We start from the raw sequence: 23225 nt of genomic DNA, 5'->3' as shown, positions 1-23225 counted from the left end.
AGTCCTCCCCTACTTCATAGTTAGTGTTGCTGGAATAGCTAGTGTTGCTGGTATTAGTTCTAGGTTGACCTGGATAGTCCAGGCTAGTCTGATCTCATCAGATCTCAGAAGCTAAGCAGGGTTGGCCCTGGTTAGTATTTGGGTGGGAAACCACCAAGGAACACCAGGTGTACACTGCCTACACCTCTGATGTCTCTTGCCTTGAAAACCCTGCAGGGTTGCTGTAAGTTAGCTGCAAATCACCCAAAGGCGTTCTATAATTTTCACTGTCTAAAACAGAGGGGTGTGCATCACAGTGCCTAGCATTTTATTGATTAAAATGTACACATAGCAAGCAAGAGTTATTTCCCAAGCCCCTCCTATACCTTATGCATTGCTAATAATTACACTCTTTATTTAAACTGTGGCTCAGTGGTAGAGCATCTGCTTGGCATGCAGAAGGTCCCAGGTTCAATCCCCGGCATCTCCAGTTAAAGGGACTAGGCAGGTAGGTGATGTGAAAGACCTCTGCCTGAGACCCTGGAGAGCCGCTGCCAGTCAGAGTAGACAGTACTGACTTTGATGGACCAAGGGTCTGATTCAGTATAAGGCAGCTTCATGTGTAAACTTTCATGGCCTGCTTTCCACAAGTTTTTTGAACACAAACTCAGCTATGCATGTTGTTAAAGAAATAGAATTGTCCTATAGTTCACAATAGCTGGCTGAACAGGCCAGCTTAGCCTGGTCTTGTCAGAACTTGGGAGCTAAGCAGGGGCAGCTGTGATCAGTACTTGGATGGGAGACCACCAAGGAAGACTGGGGGTGCTATGCAGAGGAAGGCAATGGCAAAGCACCTCTACTCATATCTTGCCTGGAACATCCTGTGGATGGAGTTGCCAGGAGTTCACTGTGACTTGTTGGCACATTCTTTTTCTATAGTTCAAAGTATACCTCAGCAGCTGCAAAGTGTAAGATAGTAGGCAATACACTGCACCATGCTTATGGTTCATGCACATGCATTTATTTATGTGCCTGTGCATCAGAGAGAAGAGGGATCTGCCACTGCCGTGCCAATAAGAAGTGTAACTTCTGGAGACCTTGGGAAGAAGGTGCCCCACCCTAGAAAAGGAATCGCAACTCTGGGTAATATTTTTTCAAAGCACTCCAAGCATAAAAGCAGGAGGTTAGATCCAACCACTTTCTCCACTGGTGGAAAAGGAAGTAAGGGTCTTAATTGACCAACCAAAAAGGTTGTGGGACCTCCATGGACAAATGCAATGTGGAAGTGGGGGTTGTAATAAAGAGAGAAATTGTCTGAGAGAATAAAAAAAAAGTTGGCCGGGACCAATCTGGGGATTTTACCAGAGAGAGTGATCAGAAAATAGAGACTATTCTTGGTGAAGTGTGAGATACAGTCTCCCTTCCAGCTCACGCTTAAGCATTTAGTTCTTCCTGTTTTATAGCCATGGGTTATATTTTTGTATCTGCAATACATCATTGCCTCTGCCCCCTCTTGGAAATCAAAACCGTGCTCTGAAGAAGAAATACAACGCTTCCTCTGCTGTGTGCTGTGAATGTTGGCCATTTCCTTAATTTGTGGGCAGAGAGCCAATTGCCTCCAGCAGAAGGACGGGTATCTTTACTGGGCAGGCTACCTTATGACTCTGTAAGGAGGATGAAGTCATCTTGCATGACAAAAGGGAGGGCAGCCTTGCCTCTATTTTCCCCTCTCGTAATAATCCATTTTGATTTCTCCTCTTCTCCTTGGTAACTAGGTATTTTCAAGTGCACTCTAATACAATAGACAGTTCCCTCATTGAAGGCTGATGTGGGCAAAGCCAACACATTAGCCTTAGGGAGAGGCTATTATTTTTCTGCACACACCCTTGTGCGGTCACCTTGGGGGTGTGCACACTGGGGTGTTTCAAGTTTCATGCAGTTGACACCCATGGGTGGAAGTATTTCCCCCCCCCCCCCAACTCACAGTACGATCTCAATAAGAAAGGGGCCATGTGATATTTCTATATCCCCTTTTCTACTCTGAAACTACAAATGCCAGCCTTAAATTCTGGTTTCTTTGAGTTGGTTTTTATATGTCGACTTTCTCTACCACTTAAGGGAGACTCAAACCGGCTTACAATCACCTTCCCTTCCCCTCAACAGACACCCTGTGAGGTAGGTGGGGCTGAGAGAACTGTGACTAGCCCAGGGTCACCCAGCTGGTTTCATGTGTAGGAGCGGGGAAACAAACCCGGTTCTCCAGATTAGCCTCCGCCGCTCATGTGCAGGAGTGGGGAAACAATTCATGTGTAGGAGTGGGGAAACAAATTAAGTTCACCAGGTTAGCCTCCACCGCTCATGTGGGGAGTGGGGAATCAAACCTGGTTCTCCAGATCAGAGTCCACTGCTCCAAACCACCGCTCTTAACCACTACACCATGCTGGCTCTCTTTGTAGATATGCATGCCTGTTGCCAATATGTTGCACCTGAAAACGCTTGTATTCTCCAAACCAGTTCAGAAAGGAACACAAATTATTATGTGCTGAGGTAGATCACAAATTATTAAAGGAGTATTGTGCTGAGGTAGATCATTGGTCTGTCTAGGCTACTACTCTTTGATCTATTTTCTTAAGTGTCAGGCAATGGCTTTCCCCAACTCTGCTAGCTGAGGTCCTTTCAACTGGTGATGTCAGGAATTGAGCCCGGGCATGCTGGCTTTCACTGTGCACCCAGAGGTGCATCTTTGAGCACCTGTTGCGACATACCTTTAGTAGTCCCAGTTACTATAATGGATTAAAAACAGTTTCCCTCCTGTTTGTCTTTCACCAATGGAGTTCTTTTTGGCAGCTTTACAGCAGTACCACAGCTGTACAAGATACACTGCTATCAGTTTTGGTCAGTTTGCTGTTATAATATGAAGGATACAGGAGGAGCAAAGTCCTCAAAAGGGCAAATTGGAGACTCTTTTTATTTGTTTACACCATTTAGTTTTTCGCCTGGGTCTTCCAGATAGGTATGTAAATAAATCGTTCCTAATTAATATGTGTCACTGGCCACCAAGACTAGATTAATTCATGCCATCGTATTCCCTATTACTATGTATGGGTGTGAAAGCTGGACAGTGAAGAAAGCTGATAGGAAGAAAATAGATTCCTTTGAAATGTGGTGTTGGAGGAGAGTGTTATGGATTCTGTGGACTGCCAAAAAAAAAATCAGTGGGTTATAGATCAAATCAAGCCTGAACTGACCCCAGAAGCTAAAATGACTACACTGAGGCTGTTGTACTTTGGTCACATTATGAGAAGACAAAAGTCAATGGAAAAGACAATTATGCTAGGAAAAGTTGAGGGCAGCAGGAAAAGAGGAAGACCCAACAAGAGATGGATTGACTCAATAAAGGAAGCCACTGCCTTCAGTTTGCAGGATCTGAGCAGGGCTGTCAAAGATAGGACATTTTGGAGGACTTTCATAGGGTCGCCATGAGTTGGAAGCGACTTGACGGCACTTAACACACACACACAATTAATATGTGCCCGGACCTGGATATCCCAGGCTAGCCCAATCTTGTCAGATTTCAGAAGCTAAGCAGGGTTGGTCCTGGTTCGTGTTTGGATGGGAGGACCACCAAGGAAGTCCAGGGTTGCTATGCAGAGGCAGGCAATGGCAAACCACCTCTAAACGTCTCTTGCCTTGAAAACTTTACGAGGTTGCCATAAGTTGGCTGCGACTTGACTGCACTTTCCTCCACCACCACTACCAATGACTATGTGCTGCAGCTGTCTCTGATGGGAAGAGTTAGTATTTTCTGGTCTCTGTCCCGCAGTTATTGTCCACATTTTTTACTTTTGGGATGCCTTGCTAAAAACTAGTGCCTGTTGCTAGAGTTGCCATTCTTCAGGGTTCAGTTTAGAGGCCTGACCGCTAACAATGAATAAGGTTGATCAATTTGGATCCCCCTTGTGGTCATTCAAAGCAGTGTATGCATTTTAGAGGGAACACGTGAACATGCCTGCGTTTCTCTACCTTTAAGGAGTCTCAAAGCGGCTTACAATCACCTTCCCCTGTCTACAACGGACACCTTGTGAGGTAGGTGGGGCTGAGAGAGTCCGGAGAGAACTGTGACTAGCCCAAGGTCACCCAGCAGGCTTCATATGGAGGAGTGGGTAAACAAATCCAGTTCACCAGAGTAGTGTTTGCTGCTCTTAACCACTATACCACACTGGGGATGTAGCTGGATAGCTACAGCAAATCCTAATGTGTATATGTGCCACTTCCGTGAATACACTTGTATGGGTTTCCTGCGGACAAGAGTACAGTGTAAAAAAACTTTGAACGGCTGAATGGGACAAGGGTCAGCTAGGACTGTAGGCCACATGTTTCTTGCCTGGGTGTAGGGTTGCCACCCTCCCGGTACTAGCTGGAGATCTCCTGCTATTACGACTGATCTCCAGCCGATAGAGATCAGTTCCCCTGGAGAAAATGGCCACGTTGGCAATTGGACTCTATGACATTGAAGTCCCTCCTCTGCCCAAACCCCGCCCTCCTCAGGCTCCACCCCCAAAAAAAACCTTGCCAGTGGCGAAGAGGGACCTGGCAACTCTACCTGGGTGGGAACTAAAGGAAACAGGCTTTCAACTTGTACCTGGCCAGCAAACAAATTGCAGGGCCTCCTCTAGGGATGCCAGCCTCCAGGTCGAAACTGGGGAACCCCAGAATTAAAGCTCGTCTCTAGACTAGAGATCCCCTGAAGAAAATGGATGCATTGGTGGGTAGACTGGCGTTGTACCCCACTGAGGTCCCTGTCCTCCCCAGGCTCCACCCCCAAATCTCCAGGGGGTCCCCAACCCGGAGCTGGCACCTGGTGGCCGGGGGGACATGGCAACCCTAGCCCCCCACCCCACCCCAAGAAGTAATCTTGTGGAGGGAGCTGTGGTTGCTGTTGGGGTCTGGGCCTGTTTTAGAAACCAGCATGTGCATGTGTCTGGCCATCTTCAGCTCAAACTGTAGTTCGGTAAATAAACGCTTTAGTATAAAAGGCACCAGGAACCTACAGTATTCTATCCTCACAAAAGAAGCTGACCTTATAAAATGTTGCCCCTGGGACTTGCTACCGTTTGAGGGAAGGGAGGAGGATGAAATGCTATTATTCACTAGTTCTGTGCTTTTGTGTACTAAGAAGTAGTTTATTGGATTCTACTGGTAATTGATTTTCCTCTTTTTTAAAAACAAAAAACACCACAAACAGGTTCCAAGACCAAGGAGGGAGTTGTTCACGGGGTCACAACAGGTAAGCCCATAATTGCATTTCATTTTCTAAACCCATGATAGATCTCCCACCTAATCCTGAAAGTACTTGTTATCTCTGAGAAGGCTCTGATTCACTGAGTCGAGTAGGTGTGCTGTCGTGTGCTGAAAAGGCTATATTCAGACTTTCTGGGGAAAGAACATGTCTGTCAGTACAACTGTTTTGAAATGAATAGTCTAATTCCTGTTCCACTTGCCTTCCATATTCCATCTTATACCATCTGTGAGTGGTAGGGTTGCCAACCTCCAGGTACTAGCTGGAGATCTCCTGCTATTACAACTGATCTCCAGCCGATAGAGATCCGCTCACCTGGAGATCCGCTCACCTTTGGCAATTGATCCTTACTTATAGACTCACTTCTACTACAAATGTGACTAGGAAAGGTGTTTAAGGACAGGACAAGAAGAGTGAGTTTTTCTCTACCATAAGGAGTCTCAAAGTGGTTTGCAATTGCCTCCCCCCCCAACCCCACAACAGGCACCTTGTGAGGTAGGTGGGGCCAAGAGAGTTCAGAGAGAACTGGGACTGGCTCAAGGTCACCCAGCAGGCTTCATGTGGAGGAGCAGGGAATCAAACCCGGTTCTCCAGGTTAGAGTCTGCCGCTGTTAACCTTACACCACGCTGGCTCTCATGAAGGTGTCGCTCTTCATGAAGAATGCATAGGTGCCTTGAGAGGGTGGAGGAACGATCAGCGAAGCATGCTGATGCATTTCCCCTGCATTTTCTTTCCCTCTGCGCTCCAGTTTTATGCATGAGGAAATAGTTAGTGGATGGGAAGCTCAGCTGGTGTGATCCACCTACTTTTCTGCAGATGTCAACTCTGTTGCTCCATTTCCAAGTTCTGCAGACCAGGTTTTCAAGGCCTGCAGGGTCGATATTTATTCTTAGTAAAACAGTCAGCACGTGGCTTGCACGCTGCAAACTCATGAGTATCAGTAACTCACATTTGTTTTCACAGATTCCTGCTGCAGAGTAAAGGTGAGGTAATGGATTAGCTCTGTCTTGGCAGCAGAGTATTCACACTGAAATGGTTTGAAGAAAGGGGAGGAAGGGTAGCAAGAATTCTTTTCTAATGGTGTGTTGAGCTGGCTCAGACAAAATACTAGATGAAAGTTTGGGGGCTTTGTGACTGAGCCTTATACGTGGTTGGAAGTTCTGTCCTCTGCCTTTCTCCTCATGCAGTGTGAGCCAGTTAATTTCTTTAGGGTAAACCTAAGGCGAGCCAGCGTGGTGTGGTGGCTAAGAGCGGTGGACTCCACATAAGGCGTGGATGCTAATCTGGTGGACCAGGTTGGTTTCCCCACTCCTACACATGAAGCCAGCTAGGTGCCCTTGAGCTAGTCACAGCTCTCTTCGAGCTCTCTCAGCCCCACCTACTTCACATGGTGTCTATTGTGGGGAGGGGAAGGGAAGGTGATTGCAAGCAGGTTTGATTCTTCCTTAAGTGGTAGAGAAAGTCCGCATATAAAAACCAACTCTTCTTCCTCTTCCCTACATTTGCGCTGACCCTCCAAGCATGAAGCTATTTTATATTGTGTAATGGAGCAAGGAGATAGCATTAGATAGTGGGTTGCTTTGAGACTTTTGCCTTAGGTGAAACTGGGCCATATTCCTGCAGGTGGCGGGAGATGTCCCGCATCCTCCTGCTGCTGCTGCCTGCCATTGCTTAGCTAGGTGGTGGGAGGCCAAAGAAATAGCAGCATTGTATTCTGACCAATGGGGATTGGACTAGTGGTTGCCATTTCCCCACCAAGTCACTGGAGAATGTAGCATATGCCCTGGAGGCTGGTGGTGAGGTTTGCGCCTCTCTCTTCACTTAATGAAGTCCCTAAAGGGCGACTCGCTCGAGGGAAATCTCAGTTTCACATCCTAAAGCAAATTTGGCACATTTACTTCAAAACTCATACTGGACGAATAACTTGTCATTCAACTTCTACCTTTTTTTTTACAGTGGCTGAGAAAACTAAAGAACAGGTATCCAATGTCAGCGGAGCTGTAGTGTCTGGAGTGACAGCCGTAGCGCATAAGACGGCGGAAGGTGCCGGGAATATTGCTGCAGCCACCGGCTTCGGCAAGAAAGACCAGCTGGCGAAGCAGGTTAGTTTAGCTGCTTTTTGTTTTAAAGATAAGTTGCATGTCACATGGTGTGTGTGCCTTTAAAAAAAACTGTCAAGGAAGTTCTTAGATATTTTTCATGATCTTGGTTTGTATAATAGTTCCCTTAGGGACTGATCTTGATATTGTTTGTAATTGCTTTATGAATCCGTAGTTGTACAATTGTATCCTCGGCTGCCTGGGATGTGCATGTGGAGAAGCACTACATAAATTATTTATTTAAATTAACCCTGACAGTAGCTAGTTTCTTTCGACCCATATCTCCTTTCTTTATGGTTTAGGTCAGGGGTCCCCAACCCAACATTTTTCTGGCGCCTGCCAAGTGTTTTCAGAAAATGGGCAGGGTCAGGTGGGGCTTTTACCCAGCAAGTCTTCTGACCGGCAGTGCAGATTTTTTAAAATCTTGCTTTGGCAGCAGCTACCACCACTGCTCAAAGATCTTCACTGTGTGACTGAAGGTAAACTGTGGCAGCCATTTTGCAGCTCAAAAAGGTCAGGGACCCCTGGTTTAGATGAATTCAGTGCCGTATTGCACATTATAGCTCTGTGCATGGTCTCACCCTACCTCGCATCATTGGTTGCCGGAGTGGAGCACTACATAGCACTACGATGTCACCCTTTCACGTTTTTGGCAGAATGTTATGAAGAAGAAGAGGTTGCTTGGAGTGTCCCTCATAATGTCTATTTAAGCCCTTTGGAAAATATACTTTCTGTCATATTATGCTGTATTTCAAAAGCCTGTGCGTAGTCAAGTCAGTTCCCTCCAGAGATTTTGGAGAATGCATCTATGCAGTTTTCCCACCTTAAAAGAAAAGCACATAATGATTAAGGCATAAAGGAAACACTACTTTCTTGGTTTAAGTTCTCTGTATAATGGTTTTTCAAGCATCACAACTAGCAAATTGTTGGGGATTTGAGAACAGCGTAGAAGACTGTTAAGAACAAAGCCATTATATTTTTATTACTCCAGGGTATCTCTTTCTGTCAGATTCAGAATTGCAGTCTTATTCATTCTTGAATCGTTCTCTGTGAGGAAAATGGACCTATAAAGTGAATGAAAGTGTGGGAATACACCAGGTAAAGTTTGCAGATTGCTCCCACACAATGGCCTCATTCAGGCGGCTGAACTACGTCACATGTGGCAGATCCATGATCATATTTTTTCAATCTGAGAAGCAGTCACAGGGAAGGAGGTTTGTATTGGGGCCACAGTATGGGGTTAGCCCTATTAAGCCTATTCCTCAGACCAGTAGACATAGCCTCTTGAGAACGCCGGAGTGATGAAGGGGTTAGAATGTTAAGCTAGGGACAGAGAGACCTGGGTTCAAATTTTTATCTGGTCATGAAGCTCACTGGGCAACCTTGAGGCAATCACCCTTTTCTCAGTTCAGCTTACCTCATGGGTTCACTGTCAAGATAAAGGAGTTCATTGTCAAGATAAAGATGCATATCACCCTGAGCTCCATGGAGGAACAAAAGAAGTATGCTAAATAGTGTAGTTCTCCCCCCCCCCCAAAAAAAGAAAATCCCCCTAAAGCTAATGTTATCTGGTAGAGATGTCGGGGATTGAACCTGGGACCTCCTGCATGCTAAGCAGATCCTCTACACCTGAGCCAGAGCCTCTCCCCATTGGGGTTTTTTTAAATCATTTCAAGCACTTCTTGTTTGGCGGATTACACCAAACTGATGTGAGTCAACAACACAAAATAAATGCATCAACTTCCTATAGCCTTTGTGCAGGTATATCATGATAGTTTAATTCTTTGTCATTTAATAGATTCTGGAGGGCAGTATTTCTGTGGCCAGAGCACTCGAGGCATAACTTTAAAGTGATCAGATCAGCCTCCGATATCTGAGGGCATCCTTTGTGGAAGAGGTGAGGGGGCTTAGGTCAGCATGAGGACTGAATACATTTCCAGGCACCGAGAGGAGATTTTTTCCTTAACAGAGCAGTTACTAGAAAAGTGACTCAATTCATTAATGGCATTTGGTAGATGAATGTTGCGCTCAAAATCCTGAAAGTCACTGTGCATAAATGCAGTGACATATGGAAAGTGGTAGATTTACAGTGTTGGAACCCAAATGTATTCTGTTGATCGCTAGGGAAGTGGGCAATGTCTGTGAGTGAAGAAGAAGAGTTGGTTTTTATACCCCGCTTTTCTCTACCTTTAAGGAGTCTCAAAGCAGCTTAAAATCGCCTTCCCTTTCTCTCCCCACAACAGACACCTTGTAAGGTAGGTGAGGCTGAGAGTTCGGAGAGAACGGTGACTAGCCCAAGATCACACTGCAGGCTTCATGTGGAGGAGTGGGGAATCAAACCCAGTTCTCCAGTTTAGAGTCCACTGCTCTTTACCACTACACCATGCTAGCTTAGAGCTTCTGAACTAAGTCACCTGGAATCTCTGGGCATGACTGCTGATGGGCCCATTTGGGAAAGGCTGGGCCCATCAGCATGATATTCCTGTTTTCCCCAGTGTTCCCCCAAAAGCAAAGTATCTGACAAAGGGAGCTTTGACTCTGGAAAGCTTACCACCTAAAAATCTGGTTGGTCTCTAAAGTGCTTCTGGATTCGAATCAAGCTCTGCCAATGAAAGGGACGTACTCAACTTAACCTTGCAGGCAGGGAGAGGCTTTGACCAGAGAAAGGATCCACCTCTAATTTCCCCACATACTGGGTGGATCCTACCCCTTCCTACCATTCCTCTGAGAAACTTGATTTACTCATTCTTAAAAATATATACGCCCTTAAACAGGCTAAAAATATATAGTTAATCTTAACAAATCAATGCTTCAGTTTAGAAGACTGAGATATAAGATTCAGAGGAAAAATGCAAATGGCTTAAAGTTAAGAATAGTTACGTAAGAAAATCAGCATGGTATAAATAATATGTTTTTTATTAATTTAATTGCATGTTAAGCCAAAATATTTATCTGATGCTAAATAACACCATAGATTAGAAGATAAAGATATACACGCTACAAGAAAAATGCTAACAGTTTAAAATAACTTAGAACAGTAATTTAAAAGCTTAATTATGGTATACTCAATATTACTTTTATATTGGCATAAATAGCTTTCAAGGGATGGTGGGTACAAATTATTTTTTTTTTACAGTTAATCTTGGTTTAAGTAAGGCACATTTGGGAATGACTAAAATAGTGTTTGTAATGTGTTACGTAAATGTTATTTGTTTTTGTTATTGTTATTTGTAAGTACAAAATAAGTTTTCAGACCACAAATATGTATACCGTACCTTTACTCTTGGCTGAAGTTTGACGCCTTCCTCCAATCTAAGAAGCCTCCCTCCAAATTAAGTGGCTCTTCTGTTAGAGTAAAAGAAACTTAAGTTGAAAGAAGTCTACTTGGAGGATGGTTGGATCCACCCCACTAGGTTGGCTTGGAAGGGAAGAAAATGCCTAGAAGTCTGTTCTGTTAAAAGTAACAGCAAAATGTGCATCATGATGGATGCTGGGGTGTTGGTATAGTTAAGACTCATTTATTTCAGTGACCTTTCAGTGTTGCAGCTCATCTCTGCAGGATTCATGTCAGTGAGCACCAGTGACAGCTGAAGAAGAAGAGTCGGTTTTTATATGTCGATTTTCTCTACCTTTTAAGGAGAATCAAACCTGCTTACAATCACCTTCCCTTCCTCTCCCCACAGCAGACACCCTATGAGGTAGGTGGGGATGAGAGAGCTTGAAGAGAACTGTGACTTGCCCAAGGTCACCCAGCTGGCTTCATGTGGAGGAGTGGGGAATCAAACCCAGTTCTCCAGATTAGAATCCGCCGCTCTTAACCACTACACCATGCTGGCTGAAGGATAGGTTGCTCCTTTGCTGCAACAGTGACAGCATGAACAATAGTTTATTTTATGCCATAGTAGTGAATGGTAACCATTGACTTATATGGGAAAACATAAAGGGTCCCCTTGAGAATGCCCTTGGTATACTCGCTCCATAAGCCACCACCTTTTTGTCCTCCCAGAAGACCAGCGACTCAGTTTGGTTATGTTATCTGAAACACGAGTATTTTCTATAAGCATAAGGGGAACATCTGGCGATCCAGGGTAGTCAGAATGAAGTGCTTGGAGACCCTTTCAGGTGGCATGCTTCGATACATTGGCATCCCTTGCATCTTCTGTCGAGTATCTGTTGATCTGGGACATTTTTATCCTACCCTGCCTTGAAAGAGCTTTGAGCTTCATGGCCCTCCCTTCCTGATTTTTATTGCTGCAACAGATGTGTGAATCAGAAAGTGAGGACAGATTTCTGGGCATAACTCTGTGATTTAAATGACAACAGCCCTAATCCCTTAACTTTTATGTATTTTTAAATGGTTAGCTATAAATAAACGGCCCAGTGAGCTGCAGCATGGCAAAGGAGAGAGTGTGGTTTTCCCCTGCATGTCAGAGTAAGGGCTTAAGATTCGTAGCAGAGAAGCAGTGTGAGTAATGGATTACACCTGGGGGAACTTGGGTGTCCTTGGGCCAGTCAGTCTCTCTCGGCTTAACCCACCTCACAGGGTTGTTGTGAGGATCAAATGGAAGGGGAAAACCAAATATCCTTTGGTTGTTCTTGGGCACTGATATGAGAATGGGAGTCCTATTGGGAAAATGGCCTCCGTCGCCAACGTTAGGGCCCTGTTAAATTTCCATTCTTCTGGATACATTCCACAACAGAGACATTCCGCAAACGGCAGCACTTTTCTCTGGCACAGAAGAGCTTCTTCTGTGGCTAGAAGCCTCTTTGCAATAGAAGGAAGTGTCGTTGTTAATGGAACAGATCATAGGATCCAACAGCCCTGAGTTTCCTGGAGAAAGGAAGGGCATTTTAAAAAGAACAGTACAGGATCGCTGTGGCTTTTGTGCCCCCACTTAAAGCTGAGCAGCCGGTAGGTTTAGGCCTGAGCTTGTCCATCCCGCCTTTTAGATCTGCGCAGCATTTTATTCAGCAAACTAGCACGTATTTTTAGGGCAAGCGATGTGAAGAGCATTCACAGGATCAAATGCATATTTAGCACTTTTTCTTTCCACCTCCTACACAAGCTATGAGATGAGGTTTTCAGGTTGCCAGAACCAGTCTCATGTTTTGCAGACATGAGACTGGTTCTGAGATCGAGCGATAAATAGTGATAAACGGTCTCTTACGGAGTAAACTTTAAATTAGGGGAGGATGAAAGACACTATCCCTATTTAAGATCGTATGTGAGTATTATTTAGGAGGACCTACATCAGGTTATTATGAATAAAAATAATTGCATTACAATGCTCTTTTAAAAAAATAGTCTTAAATATATTACAAATGAGTTGATTTCCCCTCCCTGGCCATTCTGTTCTGTTCCATATTCTGTATTCTTTCCAGTTTAACAGGGAGAATTTCTAAACGGAACTGGCTTGGTCATCAGTTTCAGCTGAATCTGTTCATTTATGTTTTTTCCCCTGTCCAAGTTATGGATAAGCACAGTTATTTGTGCTCATTGGTGAAGCACAATCCAAAACAGAAGCTTGATGTGTGTATGTGTACCGCTGCTGAGGCCTTTTGAGGTTGCAGCTAGAATGCTGGACTAGAATCTGAGCATCACAGTTTCATCCAAGGAGCTCAGGGTGTGATGTACATGGTTGTCCCTTCCACCCAGCAAGAGAAAAGTGGGGTATAAATGAAGTAAATAAATAAGCGGGCAAGAGCTGTCCAGCAGAGAATGGTGAGTCCAAAGTCAGGCCTTTGAATGCTGAGCAGCAGGGAATTGTTCATAAGGTAACTGGGGCTGAAGAGGTAGACAACTTCAGTGTTGCATCAACACCTTCCAAGTAGCACTATAAACCAAGTGGTTTGTAGTAGTTTTGGCAGCTCTGTCCTTCCTGGTATACCAGACGTGGCCCTGATCATGGAACTGCTTATGTTAGCATCTCATCTTCTGGAGCCGAACAGGAGGAAGGAAAGCCCTGTGATGCTGAGTGAAGGTTCCTCCATCCAAGGATGACTTCCATCCAGACTGGCATTGTGGTTGTTCTTGGAGGGCGGTCATAGAGGGTCCAGCAGCATGGAAGGAACCCAGGCATGGTTTGAAGGTGCATCTTGGGATCCATACGTTGAGCAGAGCGTCCTCAGGCTAGCCATGGTTTCAAAGTTCTCCATTAGGGGGCAGAGCATCCTCCTGGCCCCAAGATGTACCTGCAGTCTGTAGTGGGATTCTCCTTCTCTTCTGAGCACCTAGTATCAGGCTCAGGGAGCTGGCTTATTCCGAGAAGAAGGGGAAGAGGATCCCCCCCCCCCCGAAATAGTCATCTGCCACCGGGAAATTCTAATTCAACCATATACCTATTATATATTATATACATATATATAATACATATATAATAAACATATATTATATATGTATATATATATACATATTATATATGTATTTCTTCTACATGTTTAGTTTCTTTCAAATTCTCATACAAGAGGACAGAGACTTGCTTCTGGAGAAGAAAAATGTGTAGAATAGATGAGTAACAGCTGCCAGGAAATATCCGTGATGTATGATCCCACCCGTGGCTGGTTCCTAAAGAATTGAAATTGGACAGGGCCTTAATGATGGTGAAGGAGGCCATTTTCCCAATTGGACTCCCATTCTCATATCCGTGCCCAAGAACAACAGAGGCAGTGTGAGAGATTTCTTGGTTTATATATTTTACCTCTTCCAGGTTAGAGGGCCTGTTAAGGGTGCTCCCCTCATCCTGGAACCAACATGGATTCCAATGATAAAAGAATGGCTGGACCTTTGATATGCTGTGTAAATTCAATAGCCATTTATGACCAAAACTAGGAAACAACATAAAAAAACATTCTGAGGAAATGGATTCCTGTTTGGTGACCTTTAGCATAATGAGTTGCTCAGTATACAGGCTGGCATATAAATATTTTAAATGAATAAAGAAAATGCCAGCAAATTTGATTCATTATAAATATGCTTATATTAGCTCAATAAAGGAAGCCACAGCCCTCAATTTGCAAGCTCTGAGCAAGGCTGTCAAAGACAGGACTTTTTGGAGGACACTGATTTATAGGGTCGCCATGAGTGAGAAGCGACTTGACGGCACTTAACACACACATATTAGCTCAATGACCCGAATAGGGCTGGAATTTAGGATGGTTCAGACTAAACATGCATTCTGGGGTCCTAAGTATTGGCATGACAAGGGGAGAGGTGTGGCCTACCTGTTTTGAACATATTTTCAGGTAAATGAACACATGACACTGCCTTATACTGAGCCAGATTATTGATCTATCAAGGTTAGTGTTATCTCTTCTTACTGGCATCAGCTGTCTGCAGTCTCAGGTAAAGGTCCTTCATGTTTCATACTACTTGATCCTTTTAACTGGAGATGCTGGGGACTGAACTTGGAACCTTTTGCATACAAAGCAGATACTTTTGCATACAAAGCCACAGATCCCTCCCCAATAGAGCTCTTTAAAGCAGAAAGTCATTAGGAAATCATCAATCCAACCTTGTCATGGTATGCTGGAGTGTCTTCAGAGAGCTTTTTATTTCCTGCTCATTGCCTGGTTGTAAAGATGGTTGACATAACAGTTGGGAGCCCTGGCTGCTGTCCAAGTTTCCATGTACACCACATCAGCAGTTGCTGTGTTACAGTATATCACTAGCTGTCCCTTCCTCCTCCAGATTCCTTACACTTCACAGAACGATGGCTAAGCTAGTTTGTGTTTTTATTCTGGAGCATTTCTTAAGCTTTGTAATTGGCTGATCGTAAGATAGTAGGGCCATGACCTGGATGGCCCAGGCTAGCCCCATCTTGCCAGATCTTGGAAGCTATTGCACAGAACCCAGCCCTCCAACGGAGGTGAAGTCAAACCCAAGAGTTCAACAGGTAAGTCAGTGAGTGTTCAACAAGAGTCTTGAGGAGAAATTAAGAAATAACACACTGGAAATATTGTATGTATTCTTCATTGTTGCTGATTATTGTATGAGTTGGCACATTAATAATTAGGATAGAGGTAATTGTATAGGTATTCTGTTTAGGTGACTTTTGGATCAAGTAACTGAAGAAGCTGGAAGCGCAAACAGAGCCTAATCATTATCCTGAAAGCCCATCTTCTTGATCTACTTTGACCAGTGGGTCTCTGGAGATTTTTGGATTATTATACTCATCTGACCCACTTGGCATTTTTCACCTAAGGAGGAAGGAATATTACTTGGTTCTTTAAAGACACAGACTTATTGACTTACCTGTTGAACACTCATTGACTTATCTGTTGAACTCTCAGGTTTGCCTTTACCTCCATTGGAGGGTTGGGTTCTGTGCAATTGCATATAAAATATTGAATAAATACTTTAGTTTCTATGTATTACTGTCATGTTTGATAGAAATTCTTAGTGATTATAGTACATAATATTATAATAGCCTAGTGTTGTAGTTTTTTGCATATGTTAACAGTTTGAACAACACTGATTTTGCTTGTTTAGATCTTGGAAACTAAGCAGAGTCAGCCCTGGTAAGTATTTGGATGGGAGACCACCAAGGAAGTCCAGGGTTGCTACACAAAGGCAGGCAATGGCAAACCACTTCTGAACATCTCTTGTCTTGAAAACCCTATGAGGTCGCCATAAGTAGGCTGCGACTTGATGGCACTTTCCGCTACCACCACCAAGATAATAGGATTTGGGAGCAAGTTTTTTTAAAAAAATAAATCCTCCAATCTCTGTTTTCTTTTTGCCCTTGGCTGGTGTTTTGGAGGGAAGAGAAGCCTCTCTTCAACGGTCATTTGGCATGTGCCAAGGAAAAATTAGTGCAACAAGTCAATCCCAGAAAGACGTCTTGCATCAAATTGATTGATAATTTTCATATTGTGATAGTGGCGGGGAGCCAGTTCTGGAAACTGTTTTCTCTTTGCTTCAAAGGCCACTAAGATATGCGGCGTTGAAAGCAAAAGGGTTTAAAAGCACATGTGCCAGTTAGCTACAGTCTTCAGGAATGCAAGCAGGTGTTTTTTTTAAAACATAAAGAGTGGTTAACATTTGTGCACAATTGTATGTTACCAGCCAACATTGCAATTCAGTATATGTTATCTGTAGCATATATATTAACCCACCAGTGCAATATTTATAATATGGCTGAATGCCTTGGATACAAGTGTAATACTCCACGCAACAAAAAATTAATGAACTGGAATGTAATAATCTGGTAGAGTTAACCTATTCATGAGAATAATGTATTATGTTAGGCTTTTTTGAAAGCTGATTTCTAGCCATCGTGGTTGTGGAGAGAGGTTGATCAGCAGCACTACAGAGGAAAAGCATCAAAACCTCATAAGTTATACACTGGAAGCAAAGATACTCGAACAGTCCAATCCTATGCATAGGATTGCACTGTAAATTGGTAACGTGAAGTGGCCCCCAATGTCAGAGCAGAAGCAACTTGGTTTAGTGGGTAATTAGCTGTCTGCCAGGGGGACCCTGGGTTCAAATCCTCACTCATCCTAAATAAACCTCCACAGGGTTTACAAAACTAAGATCTCAGTCCAGCTGTAAGAGAAGAACAGCCCCTCTACTGTTGTGTTCATATTGTCCAGGCAGGTATTTCAGATGAAAATTCTACTAAGAGTCTGCTAAGTCAGCTGTGACTTGATGGCAGCAAAACAAAACACAAGAGTTTCCAGTCCTTTCCTGCTCTAACCTGGTTAGTTTCAGTAAGGCAGCAATATTGTGCACCTTCAGGCTGTGCCCTGGGACTTTAAAAAGGAAAGGCTGAATCCTGATTTGCAGTACTATCCATGTAAACACAGATCCACTGGCAAATGGTATTTCTTTTTGCAGACAAAGGGATGGTAAATTGTGTGTGTGTGATTCTCCCTTCCCACTGCAGACTGCAAATTTGCCCTTCATACTGTTCCTGGGGGTTCGGTGACCCACTGGAACACAATTTTGCAGGGTGCAAAAGGCTATGGTAGGAAAGGAAGGCGGGAAAGTCGTCTTCATCTAGCATTGCTTCCTATCCAAGTGAAAGTAATAAAAAAAAAAAACTAACCGATCATGCAGGTACAGTATCAAATAGTACGTCAGCTAGTAAATAAAATTCTGCGTCCTCCACATGTAAATGCTATGAATAACCAACGTAACTCCCTCACAAAAATCATACTGCTAAAATAGAGCTCCTAAAGGCCGCCGAGAGTTCATTTCAATGTCTTCGTTGTTCGCACAGTGTGTGTTGTCTCGCGATGCAATGCCAAGATTTCTGAAAGCTTCATTGTACAGTTTATTGAAGAGGACTGCAGTCTCATATTTGATACATAAGGCCATAGTCGATTGTACAAACCAGTTCCTCAGTATCTGGAAGGACACTGTTGCTGAAACAATACAGCTTCCCCCAGTCGTGAAAGATGCGAAAGATTGAAATCATTTATATTTAGAAATCAGATGTTTAGTTCACTTGGAACAGGCACAGCTATGACTTGGATTCCCCACCCTATGTCCAGATGCATACTGGTTCCAGTTCTTCAGTGATTCCGGAAGGGCATTCCACTTATGCTCGAAAATGGCATCTTTATTACATTGTCGGGCTTAGGCTGGCACTGAAAAGTATTTGAATCTTTATTGCATCAGCTGTCACGACAGTACTGTGGAATATTTCTATTTAGATATTTATGCCTCACTTTTCTCCTTAATGGGGACCCAATGGGGCTTACAGTATTTTTCTCCCCTTTTCCTCACCACAGCAACCTTGTGATATAGGTTAAGTTGAGCGAGAGTGACTGGCCCAGGGTCACATGAACACATGAAGCTGCCTTCTACTGAATCAGACCCTTGGTCCATCAAAGTCAGTATTGTCTACTCAGACTGGCAGCGGCTGTCCAGGGTCTCAGGCAGGGGTCTTTCACATCACCTGCCTGCCTAGTTCCTCTATTTGGAGATGCCAAGGATTGAACCTGGGACCTTCTGCATGCCAAGCAGATGCTCTACCACTGAGCCACGGCCCCTCATGCAGTGAGCTTCCATGGCAGAGTGGGGATTTGAACCTGGGTCTTCCAGATCCTAGTATGACATTCTACCCAGTACACCACACTGTTTTATCCCCATTTTGCACACAGGAAGCTGAGACTGCAAAACGGCTACTTGCCCAGGGCAATTAGTGCGTTGCAATGGTAGGTCTGGAATGGATGTCTTCCAGAATAAAGCCTGTACTTTGTCCAATACAATGATCTTCTGTTAGTCGGTCATGAGTTCAACAACAGCGCATTTTTCTTTTTATTTGTTGCCAATAAACTTCAGAGTGAAGGCAGGAAGCATGGCCCCAGCCTGAAACTTCAGTTCTCGTGAACCGGCAATATTTTGCTACATATGATGGCATCTGAATCCAGCAGGCTGAGAGAAATCCATACGAAGCTGCCTTGTTCTGAGTCGGATGCTGGGTGACCTTGGGCTAGTCACACTCTCTCAGTCCCACCTACCTCACAGGGTGTCTGTTGTGGGGAGGGGAAGAGGAAGGTGATTGTAAGCCGGTTTGATTCTGCCTTAGGTGGTAGAGAAAGTCGCCATATAAAAACCAACTCTTCTTAAAAAATGAGAGAAACAGGCAATCTATGGTACCCTGAGGGCCTTGGAGGAAGGATTTAATAAAAATCTTACCCCAAAAAATTGTCTCTGCTGGGGAAAATACAGCCAATTTCAACCATCCAGATCTGGCATATTGCTCCCAGTCTTGTGTGTAGGATTGTGTTAATTGACAGTGCATTCCATCAGTGAAATTCTGCACAGAGGCGATCTGTCGACAGATCTCTAGCATTGTTTGACGAACCCAGAGGAATTGTGAATGATTGGAGCCCCTTTTCCCCAATGTATATTCAGAATTTTGAAAATGTACAAGAAATTGGTTCTAAAAAATATTTTTGAGATGCAACATTTTTTGTACAAGATTTAAGCTTAGAGATTGTGTATGTGTGAGAGAAAATGCCTCTTCAGACTTACAATGCCTGAAAAGTCACTCACAGCACACACAAAAACCCCACCAGGTTAATAGTACAATTCTACCTTTCTCAAGAGGATCTGAAAAGACTCCGCTTAAAATTGACAACATTCCCTGCTAAAAATTAATTTTGCCTCTAATTCTCAGTTGTATGTACATATTGAATGTCAGCTCTAAGTTTCTGAAATGAAACAGAGGAAGCAATTCAGACTTTTTTTTTTTTAAAGAATACATTAGACATTCGCATCTCCCTTTTTCATCTTATCAATAAAAGGCTATCAGGGCATCCCACTGCAAGAGATAATAGCAAGGCTGCATAGGGACCTCAACAACTTGAGCTACTGCACTTGGTGACTAATCAGAGAAGCAATTAGTGGGCTGTGTGATAGAAACCACTTCCAGGGATGAAAGGCCTGGATAGAGACCGACAGGAGGGCAGGAGTGAGCGGCGGAGGTTGTAGCCATCTTCTCTATTGAGCCAGAGAAGAAGAGTTGGTTTTTATATGCTGACTTTCTCTACCACTTAAGGGAGACTCAAACCGGTTTACAATCCCCTTCCCTTCCCCTCCCCACAACAGACACCCTGTGAGGCAGGTGGGGCTGAGAGAGCTCTAAGAGAGCTGTAACTTGCCCAAGGTCACCCAGCTGGCTTCTTGTTTAGGAGTGGGGAAACAAATCCAATTCACCAGATTAGCCTCCGCCGCTCATGTGGAGAATCAAACCTGGTTCTTCAGATAAGACTCCACCACTCCTAAGCACCGCTCTTAACCACTATACCACGCTGGCTCTCAGAGAGCTGAGATAGCTTGAAATCACTGTGTAAAAAGTCATGCAAACTTACTATTCCCTAGACTTACATTGAATGAATCTGTGGGACCCTGGAAATAATATGTTGCTGGGCATCTCACGCCTGGGATAGTGTCATGAACTCAAGGCAGAATTCCAGCCACACAATTCCCCTGGAATATTAGCTTTCAGGATGCCTTTACAGCCATACTAATTGTATTGGTGCCCTGGAAAACTATATTTCCCAGGGTCCTTCATGCCTTGGGCTATTTCTGTTTCTGCAAGGTGCAATGGAAGACCTGCAGAGAGTCTTTCTCTAGCAGGGAAATTTGGGGGAATGAGAAGGGGACAGCCATGGTGTGTCTGCATGTGGGGGATGAGATACCACGGTAAACATGTTATGAACTGGACCCAAACTTTTGTTGAATTGGGCTCAGCTCATAAGTTAGGAAGGTGTGAGCTCTTAAGTTTAGTATTAGTATCTTGAACTTCTGTGGCATAATAAATTAGATTACTGTTGGGCAGGGTGTGTGTGTTGAGGAACCTTAGGGAACTCCCCAATTAGAATAAGAGAAGATCACTTTTCAGAGAGTTGTTTGTAATAATCTAAGATTTGTTACTGCCCATGAAAGACATCTTTCATTGTGGTCTCATTTAAAGCTTGACTGTCTCTTTTTGTTCCTTAATGCGCACTCTTAAAAGCGAACCTTTAGAAATCAAAATGCAAATGAGATTCTGATACTTAGCTGATAACACCGTCTTGTGATCTGTTTGCAAAACAAAAACAAAAGCCCTTTAATATGGCTTGCATGTTAATGCTCTGACACAACAACCCAAAGGACCTAATTCAAAGGCTCAAGATTAAGAAGCAAATTGTTGAAGTGGGAAGTGGTGCTTAGACGAACATCTCAAGGGTCATTGCTCGGCCTTCTCTTGTAGAACATCTTCATTGGAGATCTCAAAGGTCAGCATGAAACAGCATGCTGATTAGATTAATGGAAGATGCTGTATTAGGCCAGTGAACCACTGTGAAGATTTCAAAATAACAAGTAGGGGGAAAAAACACAGTAGGATGAGCTTCACTGACCGAAAGGCAAGATCATTTGCATGCTATAAAATGACAGGAAAGGCTTATGGACATAAGAGAACATTGGAACAGCTGTGCTGAATCAAAGTGTTGTTCCAACTAATCCAGCATCCTGGTAAACACAGTGGCCAACCAGATGCCCCCAAATGCCCACAAGTTGTGCACAGTTCCAAAGCCCCCCTCTGTTGTTGCCCCTATGCTAGGGTTTATACTGCCTCTGAACATGGCTGATAACACTGGTCCCAATACCAATCCCTGTGGAATTCCACTGCTTACTTCTTTCCAGTTTAAAAACTGTCAATTTCTATAATTGTCTATAATTTTTGAACAAATTAATCCATCACACTTTTATCCCTTCTCGAAGGAGCTCGTGTTGGTGCTTGTAGCCCCCTCCACTATTCCGTTTTAGCTTCTTTATTTAAATAAATAAAGAAAATTTAAAGAATTGTGAACGCATGAAGCTGCCTTATAATGAAATCAGACCCTTGGTCCATCAAAGTCAGTATTGTCTAGTCAGACCGGTCTACTCAGACCGGCTCTCCAGGGTCTCAGGTAGAGGTCTTTCACATCACCTATCTGCCTGGTCCGTTTAAACTGGAGATGCCAGGGATTGAACCCGGGACCATTTGCATGCCAAGAAGATGCTCTACCACTGAGCTACGGCCCTTCCCCAAATTAATTCCAACTACTTAATAAACTGAAGGGGGGGAGGTTTTGGTTGTCCTGAACCTACAGCAAATGAGCTTCATTGGTGAGAAAACGTCTCTTACAATTCTCACGCGTTGGGATTGTTCTGGTCCACAGGCTCTCGACCGAGCATTTCAGTTCAAGATTTGCAATGGCCAGAGATCCTGACATGGGCATAAAAACATTGTTATGTTGCTTGCCACCGTTGATAAAACGCCTGGCACACTCTGCAGCCTTTTAAAGTTTTTTTTTAAAGATCACAAATGAGTATATGATAAGAAATATGTAACTGCAGCCACCAACCACTGGTGGTGATCAGTTATAAGAACCTTCCTGCTTTCTGAATTCCCAAATCCTTTGCTCTGCCTTTAAAAAAAAAAATGCCTGTTAAATAACAAGCGTTCTCCCAATTCCTCACTCTGTTCAACAGTTTTCCCAGCTGTAGGGAAAGAGGAACGCTGCAATCAAAAATGGCACATTTGTAGCTTCACACCAGCTATTATTCCCACACTTCCTGTCATTGCAGGTTAGAAATTGGATTGGTAATGATAGTTTTTTTGCAACTTGGTTCCATTTCCCCCTTGATTTTACACAGCAGGAGGCCTGAAGCAGCAGTAACCCCCCCCCTCCAGTACCTATAAATATTCCTTAAACATCCATTGTACTGCTCTGTTGCGCTTATAGTCCCTACCAGATACTTTGTGCTGCGGCGATGCGGGCTCAGCATTGCTAAGAATGACACTGATCGCTTCCAGTAATCTGCCCAGGTGCATTTCTGCAACATCTGCCATCCCCAAAGCATAATTTTCCTTCTCCATAAATACAACTGTAGTAAAGATAGCTTACTTGCTTTTAAAACTACAAATATTTTTATGCACAATTATTTACAATTATTGTGTGTGTGTGATTTTGCCGTCAAGTCACTGCTTGAAAACCCGTAGGGCAAGAGACATTTGGAGGTAGTTTGCCATTGCCTGGCTTCGTGTAGGCTGAGAGTAGGGTTGCCAACTTCCATGTAGTAGCTGGAGATCTCCCGCTATTACAACTGATCTCCGATAGAGATCACCTATCTCACCTGGAGAAAATGGCCACTTTGACAACTGGACTCTATGGCATTGAAGTCCCTGCCCTCCCCAACCTCTGCCCTCCTCAGGTTCTGCCCCAAAAACCTCCCGCCAGTGGCGAAGAGGGACCTGGCAACCCTAGCTGAGAGAGTTCTCAGAGAACTGTGACCGGCCCAAGGTCGACCAGCAGGCTTCAGGTGGAGGAGTGGGGAATCGAACCCAGTTCTCCAGATTATCAT

General features: G+C 43.9%; 1 protein-coding gene across 1 annotated transcript in view; it reads left to right on the top strand.

Annotated features, from left to right (window-relative positions):
- SNCA (synuclein alpha) overlaps positions 1–23225 on the top strand; it is a 46622-nt gene that overhangs the window by 4846 nt on the left and 18551 nt on the right. The window contains exons 2-3 of the mRNA XM_056855647.1: positions 5225–5266; positions 7236–7381. Coding sequence (XP_056711625.1) covers positions 5225–5266; positions 7236–7381 — 188 coding nt within the window. The remainder of the gene's footprint in view (positions 1–5224; positions 5267–7235; positions 7382–23225) is intronic.

Source organism: Euleptes europaea, chromosome 9 (assembly GCF_029931775.1).
Source record: "Euleptes europaea isolate rEulEur1 chromosome 9, rEulEur1.hap1, whole genome shotgun sequence".
NCBI classification, from domain to species: domain Eukaryota; kingdom Metazoa; phylum Chordata; class Lepidosauria; order Squamata; family Sphaerodactylidae; genus Euleptes; species Euleptes europaea.
Note: the sequence above shows the minus strand (reverse complement) of the source record. Positions and strands in the feature narration are given on the sequence as shown.